The sequence below is a fragment of the Onychostruthus taczanowskii genome, unplaced genomic scaffold, assembly GCF_017590055.1.
Source record: "Onychostruthus taczanowskii isolate IOZ18803 unplaced genomic scaffold, ASM1759005v1 scaffold42, whole genome shotgun sequence".
NCBI classification, from domain to species: Eukaryota; Metazoa; Chordata; class Aves; order Passeriformes; family Passeridae; genus Onychostruthus; species Onychostruthus taczanowskii.
The window spans coordinates 3706611-3723280 of record NW_024501682.1 but is presented as its reverse complement, the minus strand read 5'-3'; the positions used below and the strand labels follow the sequence as shown (position 1 = coordinate 3723280).

Below are 16670 nucleotides of genomic sequence, written 5' to 3'. Positions count from 1 at the left end.
TGTTTTCTGGTTTCCCCATTCACACCACACAGCTGGAATCTGATGGACATTATCTAGATTTAATCTTGACAATGTGGAAAAAACCCCAGCATTTTTGAATCAGTTTTTTAGTAAAATGTTAGGTTACTGTAAGGACTAAGTGGACCCAGTGATATCCCACTGCATGTGTAGTCTGCAGTTGGCCTACTGACTCCACAGGGCAAAGCTTGCACTGTGCCACAGCTCTGTGGGATAAATAGGTCAAGAGGCTTAGGCTTCTTTTTTGACAGCTCTGGAAGAGTACAAAGTTTAGTCAATTAACAGGAAAGTTTTAAATTAACATTGGGATTAGTCTGAAATAAACTATTTTCATACTGTAATTTTATAGTAAAGAGGGGTGGTAGTGTTTTTTGGTAGTAGCTTTGAATGTGCCTGTAGACTCAGTAAAATGAAATGAACTGTCAATGCCATGTGGCATTTAGATAATAAAAATACAAGCTGTAATGTGGATCCTAACAGCAGTAAAAGAAGGTTATTTTATTACTGCAGTGTGGTCTCTTTGCTATTTACATCCTATGATGTGTTCTTGTTAACCTAAAACACATCTATTTTAATGAGAATATGTAATTTTTGAGGTTATAACCATTCCATGACCTCTTTAAAATAGGAATGTTATTACTGAATAGTGCAAAGGTGCAGCTCTAGTTAGTGGGTGGGAAAACATGATTTTCAGCTTCAATATTATGAAATTTAGGCTTCAGGTCATTCTCTCTTTTATGCTTCATGAACACCTCTTTTTTTTTCCCACCAGCCCTCTGTTTCTCTTGTCATTAAAGATACTGATAAACTGACAGAAGTTACTCTGGAGTTTCTGCCTAAACTCTGTAATTCATTTGGTTCTTAGTGATGCTGAACAGACTCTAGGCCCCAAAGCACAAATAGATGATAATATTTTATTGGTAATAAATGATTTATGATTATCCATTTGTCCTAGGTTGGAAAAAATCAACAAGAGCTAATGGATAAAGAGAGACTGTTCTAAATTCAGTCCTGAATTTTAGAGAACTAATTTAGAGTATTTTCATCTCAGCTGGCTGTCCTATCCACTGAAATACTGTTTGGAGAGGAATGCATCTCTTCCTTTATTTAAAAAATGTGCTGCTTGTTTTATCCTGTGTTGCAAACCAGAATTTATTATTTGGCTAGCCCTTGTAATCTCAAATAGGTATTATTAACCTTAAAAAAAATCCATACTAGGAAATGTAAGTATTTATAGTACAGCAGATACTTTTGCTGTCCAAAATGCTATGATTTTTACACTGACAAGCTTTGAACAAAGCTGAGTTGAAACTGAAACATAATTTTTTGCAAATTTTTCTTAGTCATTTTGTATGGTCAGAAGCTAGGCTGTGCTATGGTAAATACAGGAATGAGAGAAGAACTGGTAGTACAGGAAAATGGCTGGAAACACCTGATTTTTTAAATTCTTTTTTCTGCTTTCTGTAGGCTTTGTTGGCATCAGAACCAAAGAAGGGCAAAACAGATTTGCTGAAAATGGCAATGAAAGAATTGATATCTCTGGCTGCACCTTTGAATGAATCTTTAAGTGTAATTCCACAGGTAAGATTCAGCCTCTCATCAAAAGGCAAATGTCAAAAGTGTGTTCAGGTTATTTCGAACAGTTAAGGAAAGAGTGGTTTTTTTTTAATGAGGATAGTCTGTTCTTACTGTCTGTAGCTAAATTTTAAAAGCTTTGCATGTGTAGAGGTTACAAAGTTACTGTAAAATATATTAAAAAATGGATTGGACATAATTCCATAGGTCTTTTTATAGTACAGCAAATGAAGTCATATATGAGCAATTTACTGCCTAGAGTATATTTCTAAACAGATAGATAAGTAACTTCCTTTCTGCAAGTTTGTAAATGAGCAAGCAAGCTTTGCTTACATTTAAAGTAAATAAATGAGTTGTTTGTGCATGAATCATAGTGAAACACTACATGAAAACTGATTTTAGTCATACTTAAAACTTAATTACCTACGTTTGGAATACTAAAAAACTTATTTTAAAGACATGACCTTTATCTTCAAAATGTTATCATTTACTCTCTGTCGGTTTGTAAGTGCAAGCCATAATTTGTTCCCAATACACAGAAGGATGTCCTAATGACTCTGCCAGATTTTCTGCTGGTATAGTTTTATTTAGCCTTGTCAAAGTCTATGAAGCTACGTGTATTAGCACCTTCCCTTACAGAGGGTAGAGAAATATCAGAAAATATGCTCCACATGGTAGAGTAAGCCTGGTTGTCAGTTTTAGCTTAATATTGCCCTCCTGTGAGCTGTAGTTTATTTTTTCTCACAGTATCTACAGTGTGTCAAGAATGTTGGAAAAGATGATTCTGAACTTCAGAAGTTATTTTTACAGCCATGATAAGCTAAGGATAAAAGAATGTTGGCCTTCACTTGCAATGCCTAGACTATAGTTGTTAGATGAATATATTTTTAAACTGTAACTGCTATTAACTGTGTTAACTGCAGCACTATTTTAATGCATTTTTAAGCAGCAGCATTTATTGTATTTAATATGGAATTAAAGTGCTGTAAATGTGTATATAGATTGCTTTTGCTTTGCACGTTCACTGTTGTAATTACATAAAGGAAATTTGAGATATTTACTAATTAATTTATGTTTTTCATGCATTTCTTCTCCCACCACAGGTTCATGCTTTAAATATCCTCCGGGCACTGTATAGGGATACACGTTTAGGTGAAAACATCATGCCTTATGTTGCAGATGGAATAAAAGCATCAATTCTAGGGTTTATGTCACCTGTCTGGGCAGTAAGTTAATTCTTATTTTTGCTTGTCTAGTTTAACAGGAGTGGTCCTGTTCAGTGAAGCTTTGGTCATGTTTGTAAATGGCAGTACCACAATTTCTGGAATGTAATATTTTAAGGTATGGTAAAAAATAATGTAGACCTGCAAAAAAGTCATGATTTTGATCTTGTTTTTTTTTGGTTTTGTTTAATTTTTCTTAATGTGAACTACTGACATCCACAAAAGGTAGGGACACAGATTACCTTATAGGTTAAAGTCTGTCTGGCTGTTAAATTTTGAGTGAGTGCACTTAGCTTGTAAGAAGTGCCTTTACGTTCGTTCTGACTGTTACTTTGCTCTTGATTTAAAGATCTCATGTGGGATGTTCAGGTAGAGCACTTAATGATCTGCTGTGCATAAGGGTGAATGCTCTGAGCCACTAAAAATCTGGATGTATTCCTTATAATAAAGATAGACATCTCCAAAGAACCTCAACTTTCCAGGGGTACCATCTTCATTGGAAGGATGCTCTGAATTAACAGTTTCCATGTGCTGACCTGTAGCATGCTTTTCACTCAGCTGTTATTCTTTTTGACTGTACATTAATGGTATTTTAAAAGATATTGTACATTTCAAAGGGATTTTTAAAGTATAGTTCTTATTTTTTCCACTAGGTACGAAATTCATCTACACTTCTTTTTAGTGCTCTGATTACAAGAATTTTTGGAGTTAAAAGAGGGAAAGATGAAAATTGCAAAAAAAATAGGTAAGCTTCACTTCATAGCAGTTAGAAGTTTGCAAAACATGACCTTAGCCAACAGCAATTGGAAAATGTTCGTTGCTTTATATATTTTGAATCATGATGTTACGAGAACATCTAGCTGTGCTTAAACCGTGCTGCCAAGAAGTGTAGGGCCAAAAATATCTGTTGTTAAACACAGAGTTAATTTATACTCAGGTGCAATTTCACAGGAGTGGAATGTTGCTGAGAGGTTTTGCTACCAGTGGCTCTTCCAAAAGCCAGGAGCTCTCATGGTCACAAAACAGACCTATTGCTCTTGACAGCAAAGAGAAAGGGGGTAAAAGAGAAGAGAAACAGTGGTTACACGTGTGTTCACTTCCTTCTAGAGCAGATCTGGAGTTAAGTTCACACCTGCTAATTTGATTTTCCCTTTTAGTCTTCTGCTCTTGAATACTGTCCTATCTCTTTTCTCCAGGCTCTAAAAATTGCAGCTTGCAGAGCTATTTCTCTTCCAAGGGATCCTGGCCTTGATTCTGTAGTCCTGCTTCAAATCCCTTACTATTTCACTTTATGTAAAAACAGTTCTCCTCTGACTCTTAAAACTCCTCAGTCCTGAGCATTCTGGTTTCTTTGCACCCTCCAGTTGCTGCACAAGGACCCCAATGTTTTCTTTGGGCCTCTTCCTTTAGCTTTTTCACCAAACGAAGCATATCCATGCCCTGTGCTCTATAACTGAGGTTTCTGCTCTAGGAGGGATGTGAAAATAACCCTGGATGTAGAATGAACTCATTAAAAAATATTCCTGGGTAAGCCCATGGGGCCATAGAGTGGTCATGGTATGGACATTATGGTAACCATTTCAGAAGTTCCTAATGGATTTTCACGTCACAGGCAAGGCATGCAGTTTCTGAAAGAAGGCAATTGTTACAATTTACTTTCAGAAATTTCACCCTTTTTATAGTGGTTCCTCACTGTTGATCCATGTAACTAAGAAGTTTTTCATGCGTATTTTGAAAAACTAAATGTCTTGGGATGATACTGGTCTGCCATCTTTTAGATGCTACATAGATGCCATTTTAGCTGTATGAAATAGTTGATTTCAGGTGTCACTTGAAAAACTTAGTTACTGTGCATGTATGAGCATGAGGAAGAAATACAGGTGGGAAACTGGAGGGAGGTTTCTCTTAGGAAATAACTCTTTTCCCAAAAACAGTTTGAAATGTTAGCTGCTTTACTGCATGAAATTATTCTTGTTTTGTCGCATTCCCAAGTCACATCTAAATTCACTCCTGTAACCCTCCTGAAGCTCAAGTAGAGCAATAAAAAGTGCTTTTTGTTTCTTGCCTTCCTACTTTGGTTTTATAACAGCATTTAAAGTTGCTTTTTTTTCTTTGATTTTTATACTGAGCACTTACTGAAAGAAATAGACACCCTGCTTTTTAAAACTTGTATCTTTGGGTAAAACTTGGCACTAACTTCTGCAGTGGGGAGGCAAAGTGACTTCTCAGGTGCATGCAGTGTGATCTGTGGAATCTGAGATTTCTGTTTGTGAAGCTGCAGAAGGTAATGCATTTGAGTGTTTGTTGGAGATGGGAGATACCAGAATGAAGGAAAGGCATCTTATATGTAGCTGAATTAAATTTATTAATGACAATGTTAATTTTTATGTAACTGGCCCTGTTGACTTGCTTCTCTGAAACTTTTGCTTACAGTAATTTCTCTATAGTCATTTAACCAAAAGATGTTAAAGCTGGGCTGGCTTTCTTCATCTGTTCATTTAGCAGTTGTGCATTAAACATTGCATGTAATCACTTCTGCTGTTTTCTATGTGTGCTTGTCAGAACTGTGACACAGGGATAAGGAAGACACTTCTTAAGACAGGTCTGTGAGATACAGGAGGTGTGAAAACACATTTGATTTGATTTGCAGCTCCTGTCTCTGCAGGAGAGCCCCACAGGTGGGTGGGTATAAGGTAGGCTGTGTTTGGGAAGAGAGAGGTCTGTGTTTCTGTGTTTGGCACCACGAGGTGTCACCATTACTGCACAGCTCCCTGCAGCCTCCTCCCTGGGTGCAGCTGTGCTTGGGCGCTTCTCTTCAGGACCTGTAAACTCAGGGAGTGTTTTGCTCATACAAAATTCATGTATTCAAATCAAGTAATTTTTTCCCCGTTTCCAAAGCACTGGCATTTTAGCAACTTGAATCTATAGGAGCTTTTTGTGTAAGTCACCTTTTGTGAAAGGTTTAGACTGCTTGTTCTGTCGCCTTGAGGATGTTCTGTTCACATTAAGAGAGAGTCTGTCCAGAGACCAACTCTCCCATTAGGACCCTGCCTAGGTTTCCAGTTCACCTGATTTTAGAGGTTAAGTCTGTCACTTTTGTATTAGCAGGGAGTTAGGTTATTACTGGGCTATTCTGGGCATCTCTCTAAAGAAGCATGGACTTTCTGACTGGTTTCTCAAAAAGAGTTCCTATAATACTGATAGAATTGGGGTGGTTTGTGTAGACTTCCAGAAAGAAGCTTTGCTGGAACATGAAGTATTGATGCATCTTTTTAATTTTCGCATGGATGAAAAAGATGATGAGTTGGAAAATTAATATGTGAAAAAATAACAGCTGTGTGCAGTCTTGCTAGTAGAAGTGAGAGGAGTTGTCTGAAGGCTCTTTACAGTGGTCCATGCAACTATGCTTGTTGAGCTTTTTCTTCTAGTGAAAATAAAGTTAGAACTCTTCTCTGGCTTGTCTCTTTCTGAGAAAGACTGTATCAAAACTTCTAATGCTGCTGCAAGTGTGTGTGATAGTGTCTGTATGTAGGTGTATGTGTGTGTATTTGGCTAAATGATGTTCTGAATTACAGAGAACTTATATTTGTAAAATGGCCTAGTTACCACTTCCTTGTAGAGGGTTTATTTTAAATTTTATACTTGATTTGGCAATACAATGTTCTTAAATTCTACTATAATTTAAAATCTACAAGACTTGGAGTGAAATTCTAGCCACATGAATTCAAAGTACTGAGGAAGTTTGGAAAGAAGTCTTTGCATTGTGCCCACTGATATTTGGTTACAGAAAATGTGTTCTGCACAGATGCATCTTGGTGTGCTTTAGAGAAAATACCCCTCTTCTCCAAGCCCTTCACAGCACAGGTGTTTGTGCTGGTGCACTCAGACACTTCATATTTGCTGTGCCTGCATCCTAGCTTGCCTGGCTAAGGTGGGATCAGCTGTGAGCTGTGCCCCAGCCCCATTGCTGTTCAGCACTTGAACTGTATCCTGGGATCTGCCCTCCACCCAGGCACTGAGTCAGGAGAGGGTCCCAGCTTCCAGGCACATCCTCCCTCTGGCTGCTCTGGCATCAAAGAATGATGTTGGTTGGAAGAGAGCTGAAAGAACAGCTGGTTCCATTGCCCCTGCCATGGAAAGGGACTCCTTCCACTAGGACACCTTCTACTAGACCATATTGCTCAAATCCCTATCCAACCTGGCCTTGAACACTTTTGAGGGACAGGATATCTGTAAATTCTCTAGGCAACCTCTTCCAGTGTTTCACAGTGAAGAATTTATTCCTAATACTTGATCAAATTCTGCCCTCTGTCAATTTAAAGCCATTCTCTCTTGTCCTATCCCTACACACCCTTATAAAAAGTTCCTCTGCAGCTCTCTTGGAGGCACCACCCTGAGGGGCCCATTGAAGACACGAGTACTGTGCTTGGTTTAATGTTAATTGATTAAATAGAACTTTGGACAGCAATGAGTTCTGTAGGCCAATGATTTTTTGTATTAAATAGCCACTTCTTTTTTTCTTGTGCAGTCCGTTTGCAGTGTAGATTTGTTTGTTCCATGCACTTTCAAAGAAGCTGGAGTGTACTGTGTGTGCTTCATAGTTCTGTTTCTTTCATGGTTATTTATTTTTCATCCTAGTGTTGCTACAGATTGCAAATTGTTTAAAGTAGATTTTTGGTGTAGTTCATTGTAGTTTCAGTGTCACATAAATTAGGATGTCTTGATATGAAACTATATGTATTATGATGGTTAATGCAGACCTGAAAATCAAAATGAAAATGAGCGTAACTTACATGTGCAGTTAACTGAATTTAATTTTGAAATGTAATTTCTCATGATAGAGGAATTCTTTTCTTTCCAAAGGAGTTACAGTAAAAATAGTGGTACTTTCACACACACACACACACACACACACACACACACACACACACACACCCATATATATATATATAATGATTTTTTTTTAATGTATATGTCAGATACCTTTTTGGTCTGTAGTACAATGCCAATTAAAGCTGTTACTGCTTGTTAGTGAACAAGACACTTGTCATCAGATATTTGATGAGACTCTTATCAAATCCTTGGTATTTCAGACTTTTTTTTTTTTTATTTCCTTCCCATCCCAAAGGAGAAGCATGATCAGGAATTGTCTTTGAGGCAGTTTGCCATTAGAACAAGCTTCAGTCTTTATGGTAATAAAAAAGGATCATCCTGGTTTATCTGAAAATGAAATTTGTGTATTTGGAATACAAATGTTGCAGAGTTCTTAGGATGAGAGGCCATCCTCAGGTATAGGCCAGGATTAAAGAATGAGTGAAATGGGAGAATTCCCTCTGCTTCTCACCTGTGGTGGAGGAGGTTTCAAGAAGGAAAAGCTTCAACTGTGTAATTAAGCCAGGGTTAATTAAGCCTGTAAACAGCCAGGGTTTTAAGCAAGTCTGAGATGGTACTGTGCAACCTGATGATTTTTACATTTCAAAACTAGTGTATATATGTATATATTTGCATTTTGGGAAGAGGGAAGCTCCTATGTATTTATAGTGTAGTGAAGGGATAATGCACATGCAGGAAAATATTTTGTTGTCAACACAGATTTTCTGTGGAATTAAGACTCATGCTGCCTGGAATTTGAGTATGAATGCTGCCATGTTTTCGGTGTTGGTTTAGATCTATTTGTAAAGAAAGAAAACTTTTCTTGCCATCTACATTGTCTCTAATTTATAGCTGTCAATAGATGTTATTGACTTCAAACTCTGGAAGGGGGAAACTTATATTTTTAATTACAATAAGATGAAAACTATGTAGATGTTAACAGGTTATGAAGATGCCCTGCTGGCTGTGAGGCAGTCAACATGCATGACTGCCCTCTGCTTTCCTTGTTTTTATTGCAAGTTGAGTGTTCAGCACTTCTCAGTAAGTGGTTGCTTGCACACTTGAAGGTCACTGAGAGAAATCAAATTAACTTCTAAAAACACTTAAGTTGGTCTATTTTTTTCTTCTAAATTATATGCCTTTTCTTTAATGTTTTTAAGACCATAAAGAATCACATTTAACACTGTGAAAAGTTAGAAGAAAACACTAAAAGGTGAATGTTCTCATGCAAACCTCTCTTTTCATAACATTATCCCTAAATTAAATGAGTCTGGTACTATCTTCATTTTCCATAACCTCCTTTTGAGTTGTGGCTTCAGGTAGATAGACTACATTGTATGTACATGATTCGTGTTGCAGATCCCATTCCTGGCAGGCTAACACTTCCAGTATTTCTAATGTAGCACCTGAATAGTCTGTCTGACATCAAGGATGGTTTGTGAATCTTAACAGCAAGATTATTAGACATTTTCAGTGGGTCATACTAAGCTCTGTAGGACTTCTGGGATGGGTCAGTGTTGCCCACAGAGGAGTGGCCAGTCCTGTTTTGGGGTAAGCCAAAAGAAACATCGGTGGTACTAACGTGGTCAGGCTGTAGTGGCATATCAGCGTGGTAAAATGGGATAGCTCTTAGGTGAGTGCCCTGGAGGAGATGTTCACAGTGACTCCAGACCTTAAATGCTCTGTGCCACCTCGGAGACGCACCAGTGGCAGAATTCCCGTGTGCCAGCTGAGGTCCAGCTCCCTGTGAGGGATGCTGACCACGGCTGTGGCTCCAGGAATGCTGAGCCTCTCATGCCGGCTGCAGCAGGGATGGACACGTACGGTCCCATTCACAGAACCGGCCTCGCTGAGCTCTGTGCCTCTTGGCCTGTGTGCTGTGCAAGGCTTGGGATTGCTTATCTTGGATCTCAGTAGTGATTCCCCAGCGGATTCTCTCTGGCAGCATTGGCCTGTTGCAGCTCTTCAGTTGAAATACTGTGTCAGTGACAGTGAGGTTTCTTGAGGTGACTGAGCCATTTCTGTGCCTCTGGTGCTTTTCCTCTGGCTCCTTCGGTATCACTTTTTGCAGCCTGTTCCCTCCATGGCACCTCAGTTGTTCTGGTGAATACTTTCAAAGTAGTTATTAAGGATTTGTCGCGGTACATTGCCTTGTGAAGGGGTTGTTTTTGTTAAGAAAAAAAGCCCCTTGCCCTTCTGTGTGTCAAAAATAGGCCACATTTATTTTGTTCAATTTTTTGTTTTTAATACTCTGGCTCTCTTTTTTTATTGACTTTGACAGATTTAGAAGACTTAATCTTAGAACTGTCTCCAGAAAACATGCAAAAGTTCAGGCTGACTCAGATAACCGTTACGGCTTTTGCTGATTAATAGTTCAATAACAATGTGCTTGTTTAAACATTATTTTGAACAGGCTCCCTAAGTGCCTTTATAACAAGAATAATGATGTTAAGGTGCTATTAACTTGTAAGTTGAAGGTAAAATTTATGAAAGTTTTGTGCAGAAACAGAAACAAATTGAAAACAAACTCCTAAACAAATCTGTTTTCCTCTGTGTTATTGCCTTAATTACTCTGTTTGTTTTGCAGATCTAAACTAAAACTCTAAAATCCCCTGTAGCAGAAAATAGGGATTTTTTTCTTCAAGGCTGAAGATACTCTGTCTGTATGATTTTTGCTGGTTTTAGGAACACAGTGTCTGTCTTTCTCTTTTTGATAAAATACCTAAAATCTACAGAACCATTTTTACTTCAAGATCTTACCTTGTCTATACAGAGTCAGAAAAGCAATAACCCACATAAATCCCAGTCACATTTCTGGGGTCTAAAACACAGTTAAGTCATTGCTGTGCAAACGTGTATCTCTGCTCTCCTGAACATGGAGTATCTTCATAATACCCTGTCTTAAGTCAGCATCAGAAAATAGAAAGATGAACGTGGTAAAATGAGCTGAATGAAACTTTACTCAAAGTGAAACATCCTTAAACTATATATATGCTGGCCCAAGGTAACTCCAGTTCATTCATTTGTTTTAAATAAATTAGGGGCATCATGTTAATGTTTGTTTCTACCAAATGAATAAAATGCATTCCATAAAACAAAAATTAATGTAGACTAGCCACATGAGTAGCTAATTTAGTTTCTGCTGTAGTGATAAAAGTTTTCATTAGTATTAATGGTGGTAATTATTCTATTTTGATCTGTGCATGTTATACATATCCCTTATGCATTAACTCCACTATGCTAAGTAAAAAGCAGCTACTCCTCACAGAATACTGCCAGAGAGAGTGTGTGGATTATTGGAGTTGAAATTAACAATGCTGAATTTGTGGTAAGAGACTAAAGATAATAGTGTTATAGACAGTGGTTGAACAGAATTCTTTGAAACTTTCTAGACACATATATGCATATCTCTTAATTTTAGTTATGTTTTTTTTGTGTACATACATTTGTATGTACATATACTCATATGCACAGTTCAATGTCCTAAAAAAAGTTTGTTAAAACTAATTTGTCTGTGTGTATCAAAGTTGAGTAGTGATTGATGTGTTGCTATAGGTGCCAGGTTGTATCTGTGATGTTGGGTTTAACTGGTCCCCTGTTTTTATTCTGAGCCTATTTTATGCATACTTCTTTATCTAGCATCACAGCAAAAGTGCTCTTGTAGAAGTGCTTTTCACAAGTTACTTTATTGAACAGTGTGTTGCATAATTATTCCTCTTAAGTCATACTTTTCCTGATTTTTTTTTTGTTCTATGCAGGTGCTCTTTCCATACGTGATCACACAAAGAGTGTAATAAATAGCAAAACAAGAGGTATAAAGAAACTTGTGCTTAAGAGATCAAAGCAAACCAGACCATGGAGTCCTTTGGAAATCTTGGCTAGCTCCCTTGTAAATAGAAGTGCCTCTAAAGCAGAAGGTATTTAACTGCTGTATTTATACAGGTTTTGATTGGCAGTTCAGTTATTAGCCTCATAAAAACACAGCAGTGTAAACTAGTACAAATGTTTATTCTAGCACTTCTATCTGAAGGAAAATGAAAACCAAGATATAGTGGCATATTCTTAGTTCCTTTTAAGTATTTATTTTAGGTCTGTGTAGCATAAAAGAATGTTTTTTCAAGTCAGTGAACTTAAAACTATTTTGCTTACTGTTCTGGGATTTAAGTGTTTTCTAATTACTAACAAAACAAATGTTAGATTTATTCAAGGTACACAGTCACCACATCTTTATTAAAAGTCCAAACCCCACATGTTTATGATGACGCTTCTTTCCCCTTCATAGTGTTTTCTGTTTCATGTCGGGTAGAAATGAAGTCTGAATTCTTTTTTGTAACTGATTTGATGAGGTTACAGAAAAGTTGTGCCTTTTTGTCACAGAAGAAGTGTCCTGTATCATGCTAGGTTTAGAAAAACAAGTATGCAATAATCTTCTGTATGCTTGCTCTTGGGCTTATTAGCCAATGCATTACACAGGTTTTTTACAGTTGTTTTTTCCAGGCTTCATTGTGGCCTCCCACAAAATTACATGGCCATTTTGCCTTCTGAGGCTGCACTAAAGTTCTCTTTTGCGTGTGAAATGTTTTATTGGAAGTAGTTTGTCATGAGTCCTGAGACAGTATATGATTTCAGGAATTTAACTCTTAGGTATATTCTTTAAACAAAATTATCTGAGGCAAATTAAATTTGTATATAATCTCTATTTCTAAAGGAACTTGCCTGCTGCTATTGTCTGTCTCTGAGTAAAAATAGTGATGGTTCTCTGGTGGCCATCCAGAGGGACTGTTAATCAAGACCTTTCATAAACATATACTACTTGTAAAATAAAATTTTAAGTGATTATTTTTATTTCTACATCAAGCTAGTATTTAAATACTGTTGTACAATATGGCAAAAGTAGTAATTTGTGCTGAATTAGAGACTAAGTTACTAACTTAATAGAAACAAGAATTTTGTTCTGAGCAGGACCTATTTTTACTGTACTTGCAGTGGCTTGTGATGGCCAGCAAATGCAGGAAGACAAGAAAAACATTGATGTTTTAAGAAGGCAATGTTAAAACCATAGTGGCAGAATGGGAAATAGCTAAGTGGAACTGTACAAACGGTAAAGGGATCTCTGTCTTGTTTCCTTGATTCCCATTGAGAGTATGACTGCTAGCAACACTACATCAGGTCAATGGTGTCTTTGGATGAGTTAAAACCTCCAAAGTTTCAAGGACATTCCATAACTGTTCTGAGAACAGTGCTTCATTCCTCTGCACAATTTAAAACTTCCAGCCTATGATTTGTGACCATTGGTCCTTTCTGTACTCTCTGCAGCTACTGCAAGAAAATTATCTTCTATGTAGTCTTTGATTCCTTCAAGTGGTTGTAGGCTGCTGTTAGATGTACCCTGGACCTCCTCTTTGTCCAACAGAACAAACCTGGCCCCTTCAGCTTCTTCTTACAGGGCATATTCTGTAGGCCATGCCCATCTGAGCAGCTCTTTGCTGCACCCTCTCTTGAGTGTTCTGATCTCTTCTGGACTTGACAACCCAGAATGTGATGGGGGATTCCATGTACAGCCTCACTGATCTGCTGCTGCTTTCATCCCAATGACCACATTCCCATATATGGTTTGCCCTGTGAGCAGTTAGGATGTGCCCTTGGCATTCACTGTAACCCATATATTTTTTTCCCTTGGGGCTGTTAGTTTCTGATCCAGTTGGTTTTCATCCCAGGTGCAAAATCTATAGTTTTGCTAATCTCCTACCACTTTTGAATAATTGAAAATGCTGTATATTTGCCTTTGTAGTTGTATAATATTATGCTGTTTTGCTTTGTTCTAAAATACAAGATAAAATTACCCTTTGAGTCAAATATAATAAATTATTTTGAGTTCTGCTTCCCCTGTTGCTAGGACCTTTCTGTTTTCTGTACCTTTATTGCTGTTACTTGTCCTGTCACGGCATGCAGATGATTGTCATATAATTTAATCCTATTAAAGGAGCAAAAAATTAATATAATTCTTAAAGCATGTCTGAAATTAGCATAAACTCAGCATAAATCAATCTGCCATATATTTTTTCTTGTTTTTTTCTGTGTAGTTAAAAAATAAAAAGTTTTCCTTTTATTTTGAGTTCATGCTTCTGAAATCTATCTTTGTTAGTAGGGAAATAGGTTTGCTATACTTTGAGACAGCATCCAGCTGTTTAATAAGTGATAAAGGTCAGTAAAAGAACACAAATATTAAAATGGGCAGCTAAAACCTAGTCTAGTCAGGTTAGCCTAGTTAAGTTGCATTGTCAGATTTTTATAATTCAGTGATGTCAGAAGAAACAAGTATGTAAAATGTATATTGTCTACATAAATCTGTCATTTTGAATGACAGTTTTGCCAAAGTGTGTCCTGGTTTTCAAGTTCTTTCAGCAGCAGTTATCCTTGCAGTGTCAGGAGTACATTGGCTTCTCTTTCTGCATTACTGCTCTTTAACATAAAGGATCATCTGACATGGGGTTCATGATTCCAGTGTGAGGATTGGTATAACACGAGTGGGTTTTACAGGAGACAAAAATATTTCTGTAATTTCATCAAAACTATATTCTTGGCCCTGATCTAAGTGTGCCTTGTCTATATTTTTTTCACATTCCAGTTCTATTTTTTTTATTTTTAAATGTAGTGTTATTTTTCCCTGTCAAATATCTGAGCATGTATTTGTCAGCTGACATGAGTTGTTAGCAATATTTGTGTTTCAAAAAGAGCACCAGAAACCTTTGCTGCCCTCAGAAGATTCTCTCAATCTCACCTATACTATACTCAAATATTAACATATTTGCTGCAGATGTTCTTTTACATGTCAGTTAGTAAAAACAGCCTGCAAGGTTATAAAGCTTCATTCTTCTGAAAAATAAATGAAAGAACAGAAGCAGGTAATCTCTGACATGTCACAGTAAAATGATATGTATGCTCCAGGAGATTAAAATTCTGCTGTGGCACTGGGGCATTCTCTTGAGTGTACAGTACAGTTTAAAAAGAACACTGCAACGTCCATGGTTTTATTCTTAAATGTATTTTTAAAATGCAGTTAAATAATCTACCCACTTGTTATGTATAAAGGTGGAATATTTTGTTAGAAAAACATTAATTAAATAAACATAGATGTCAGCCCTAGAGGTCTGTAGCATCAAGTTGCTACTGAGACAAACACAATGTTTAATCTCTGGAGATGTCAGTTTTTAGCAGCATTTATGAATTAGTTCTAGAAGTTTGATATTATTGACATCTCCACAAGCAAAACACATGAAAACTTTCAAGCACATGATTCTTGGCTTAATTTAAGCTCTCCAGGTTCTGTTCTGAAAAGCGATAAAGCCAAAGAACTGGTGCTAAATTAATGGGTGAACTGCTGACACTCAAGAGTATAATAAGGGTTTCTGGGTCAGGTTATTTCAGAAAAAGTAAAACTGGTTTTTGTGTCTTTTCTGAAGAAGCAGTATCAGCACTCTGAACTGTGTATCATGCTTAAACCAGACTTTCCCTTGAAGTCTTACACAGACTTACAGTCTGCTTTGAGTTTTCTTTTTTTTTTTAATTTTTACTCCTAGCAGTAGTTGGTTTTTTGTAACTTAGCTGTGATTCAGTTGTTTTCCAAGTGCTTATTGCTAGCTGTTAAATTCTGTCCTTCCTATCATCACATGCCTTCAAAGTAACTTCTTGACAGTTGATGGGACATCTATATTCAGTGAAAGATTTTTCTTCCCCCCTCCTCCCTTTTGCCTGCTCTAGAATCTATTTAAGAGCAAGAGTTTGGCTCAAGGGCACACAGACAAGTGTTAGGAGTGGTGGGTGTAGCTTGATTCTGTATGACATGGTACAGAATATACTTCTGTATTACTGTTTCTTGTTAATGGAACATCTTTTCAGGTGGGGAGAACTGAATGAAAATGGCAAAGAAACTATTGTATGTCCCTCTACATAAACATTCTTTTTTCAGTCAGTCTTCTGAGTGCTAAACCATGATTGCTGTGTCTAGCCATCAAAATGAAACCTTTTGTGATTGGGTTGTACTCTGTCATCTGGCTTTTGTGCAGAATTGCTTGCATGAAAAAACATTATCATTGCTAAACTGGAAGCTCTTGAGACGTAAATACTGCATTTTCTTAAGTACTGCAGTATTCTGCATGTATACAGTTCTTCAAATTATTTGTGCAAGTGAACTTAATGGGATATTAGTGCTTCCATTAGTTTCTCTCTCAGCCTTTCTACATCAAGCATAATTTTAATTATGTACTTGAATGACATTTTACATTTGGGAAGAGGGATTTTATAGTAAGTGTCATCGGCCCATTGATAACTTTTCTGTTTCATTACTTTACTTCCTCTCTCAGTAAATAACCTAACACCAGTTCATTGTTTGGGTCTCAGTAATCCTGTTTGAAATTCTGGATTGTGATATTGTGCTTCTTAGAGTTACTAAAAGGAAAAAAGACAATACTATTATCGAGTCTGTGGTTGAATATACTGTTGAAGATGATCTCTGAAGCAATATAAAAATAGTTTCAGCTGGACATGGGGTAAAATAGTAGTGTCTTAAAGCTCTTCTCTGTTACTTCTCTAATAAACACATTTTAGGGGGAGTGGATGTAAAATCTTGTGATCTGAAGAATGTTTGGTTTAAGAATTTAATTATGGTAGCGCTATTGCCAAAAATCTGTGTTTGAACTATGTCAGTGACTAATGGGAAGGTAGTTATCTATATTTTTAATTGAAACCTATTGTCCCCTGTCAGATCTGTTGTAGAATAAAAAGAAAAAGTTTGTTTCATGAAGACTGTTGGCAGTGGCTTTTGGGTTGTTTTAGTCCACATTTACTTGATATGTTCTTTTATAGCTATGTCAGGGATTTGTCTTATTTTAAAGATATGGATAGCTTATTACTTGTAAAGCCTAACTCACATTGTGTGCATATGTACATGCCTGCATGCTAGTGATACAAATAGATTCATGG

The 16670-nt window shown here is 36.9% G+C and overlaps 1 protein-coding gene across 2 annotated transcripts in view; it reads left to right on the top strand.

The window, feature by feature from the left end:
• The window catches only part of THADA (THADA armadillo repeat containing), a 154502-nt gene that overhangs the window by 30957 nt on the left and 106875 nt on the right, over positions 1 to 16670 (top strand). Inside the window, exons 24-27 of one of the 2 annotated variants that reach the window (XM_041413629.1) lie at positions 1486 to 1599; positions 2697 to 2819; positions 3470 to 3561; positions 11447 to 11577. In XM_041413629.1, coding sequence (XP_041269563.1) covers positions 1486 to 1599; positions 2697 to 2819; positions 3470 to 3561; positions 11447 to 11465 — 348 coding nt within the window. In that variant the 3' untranslated portion in view covers positions 11466 to 11577. Of the gene's footprint in view, positions 1 to 1485; positions 1600 to 2696; positions 2820 to 3469; positions 3562 to 11446; positions 11578 to 16670 lie in introns of those variants that run through there. The other variant, XM_041413628.1, reaches the window with a different exon arrangement.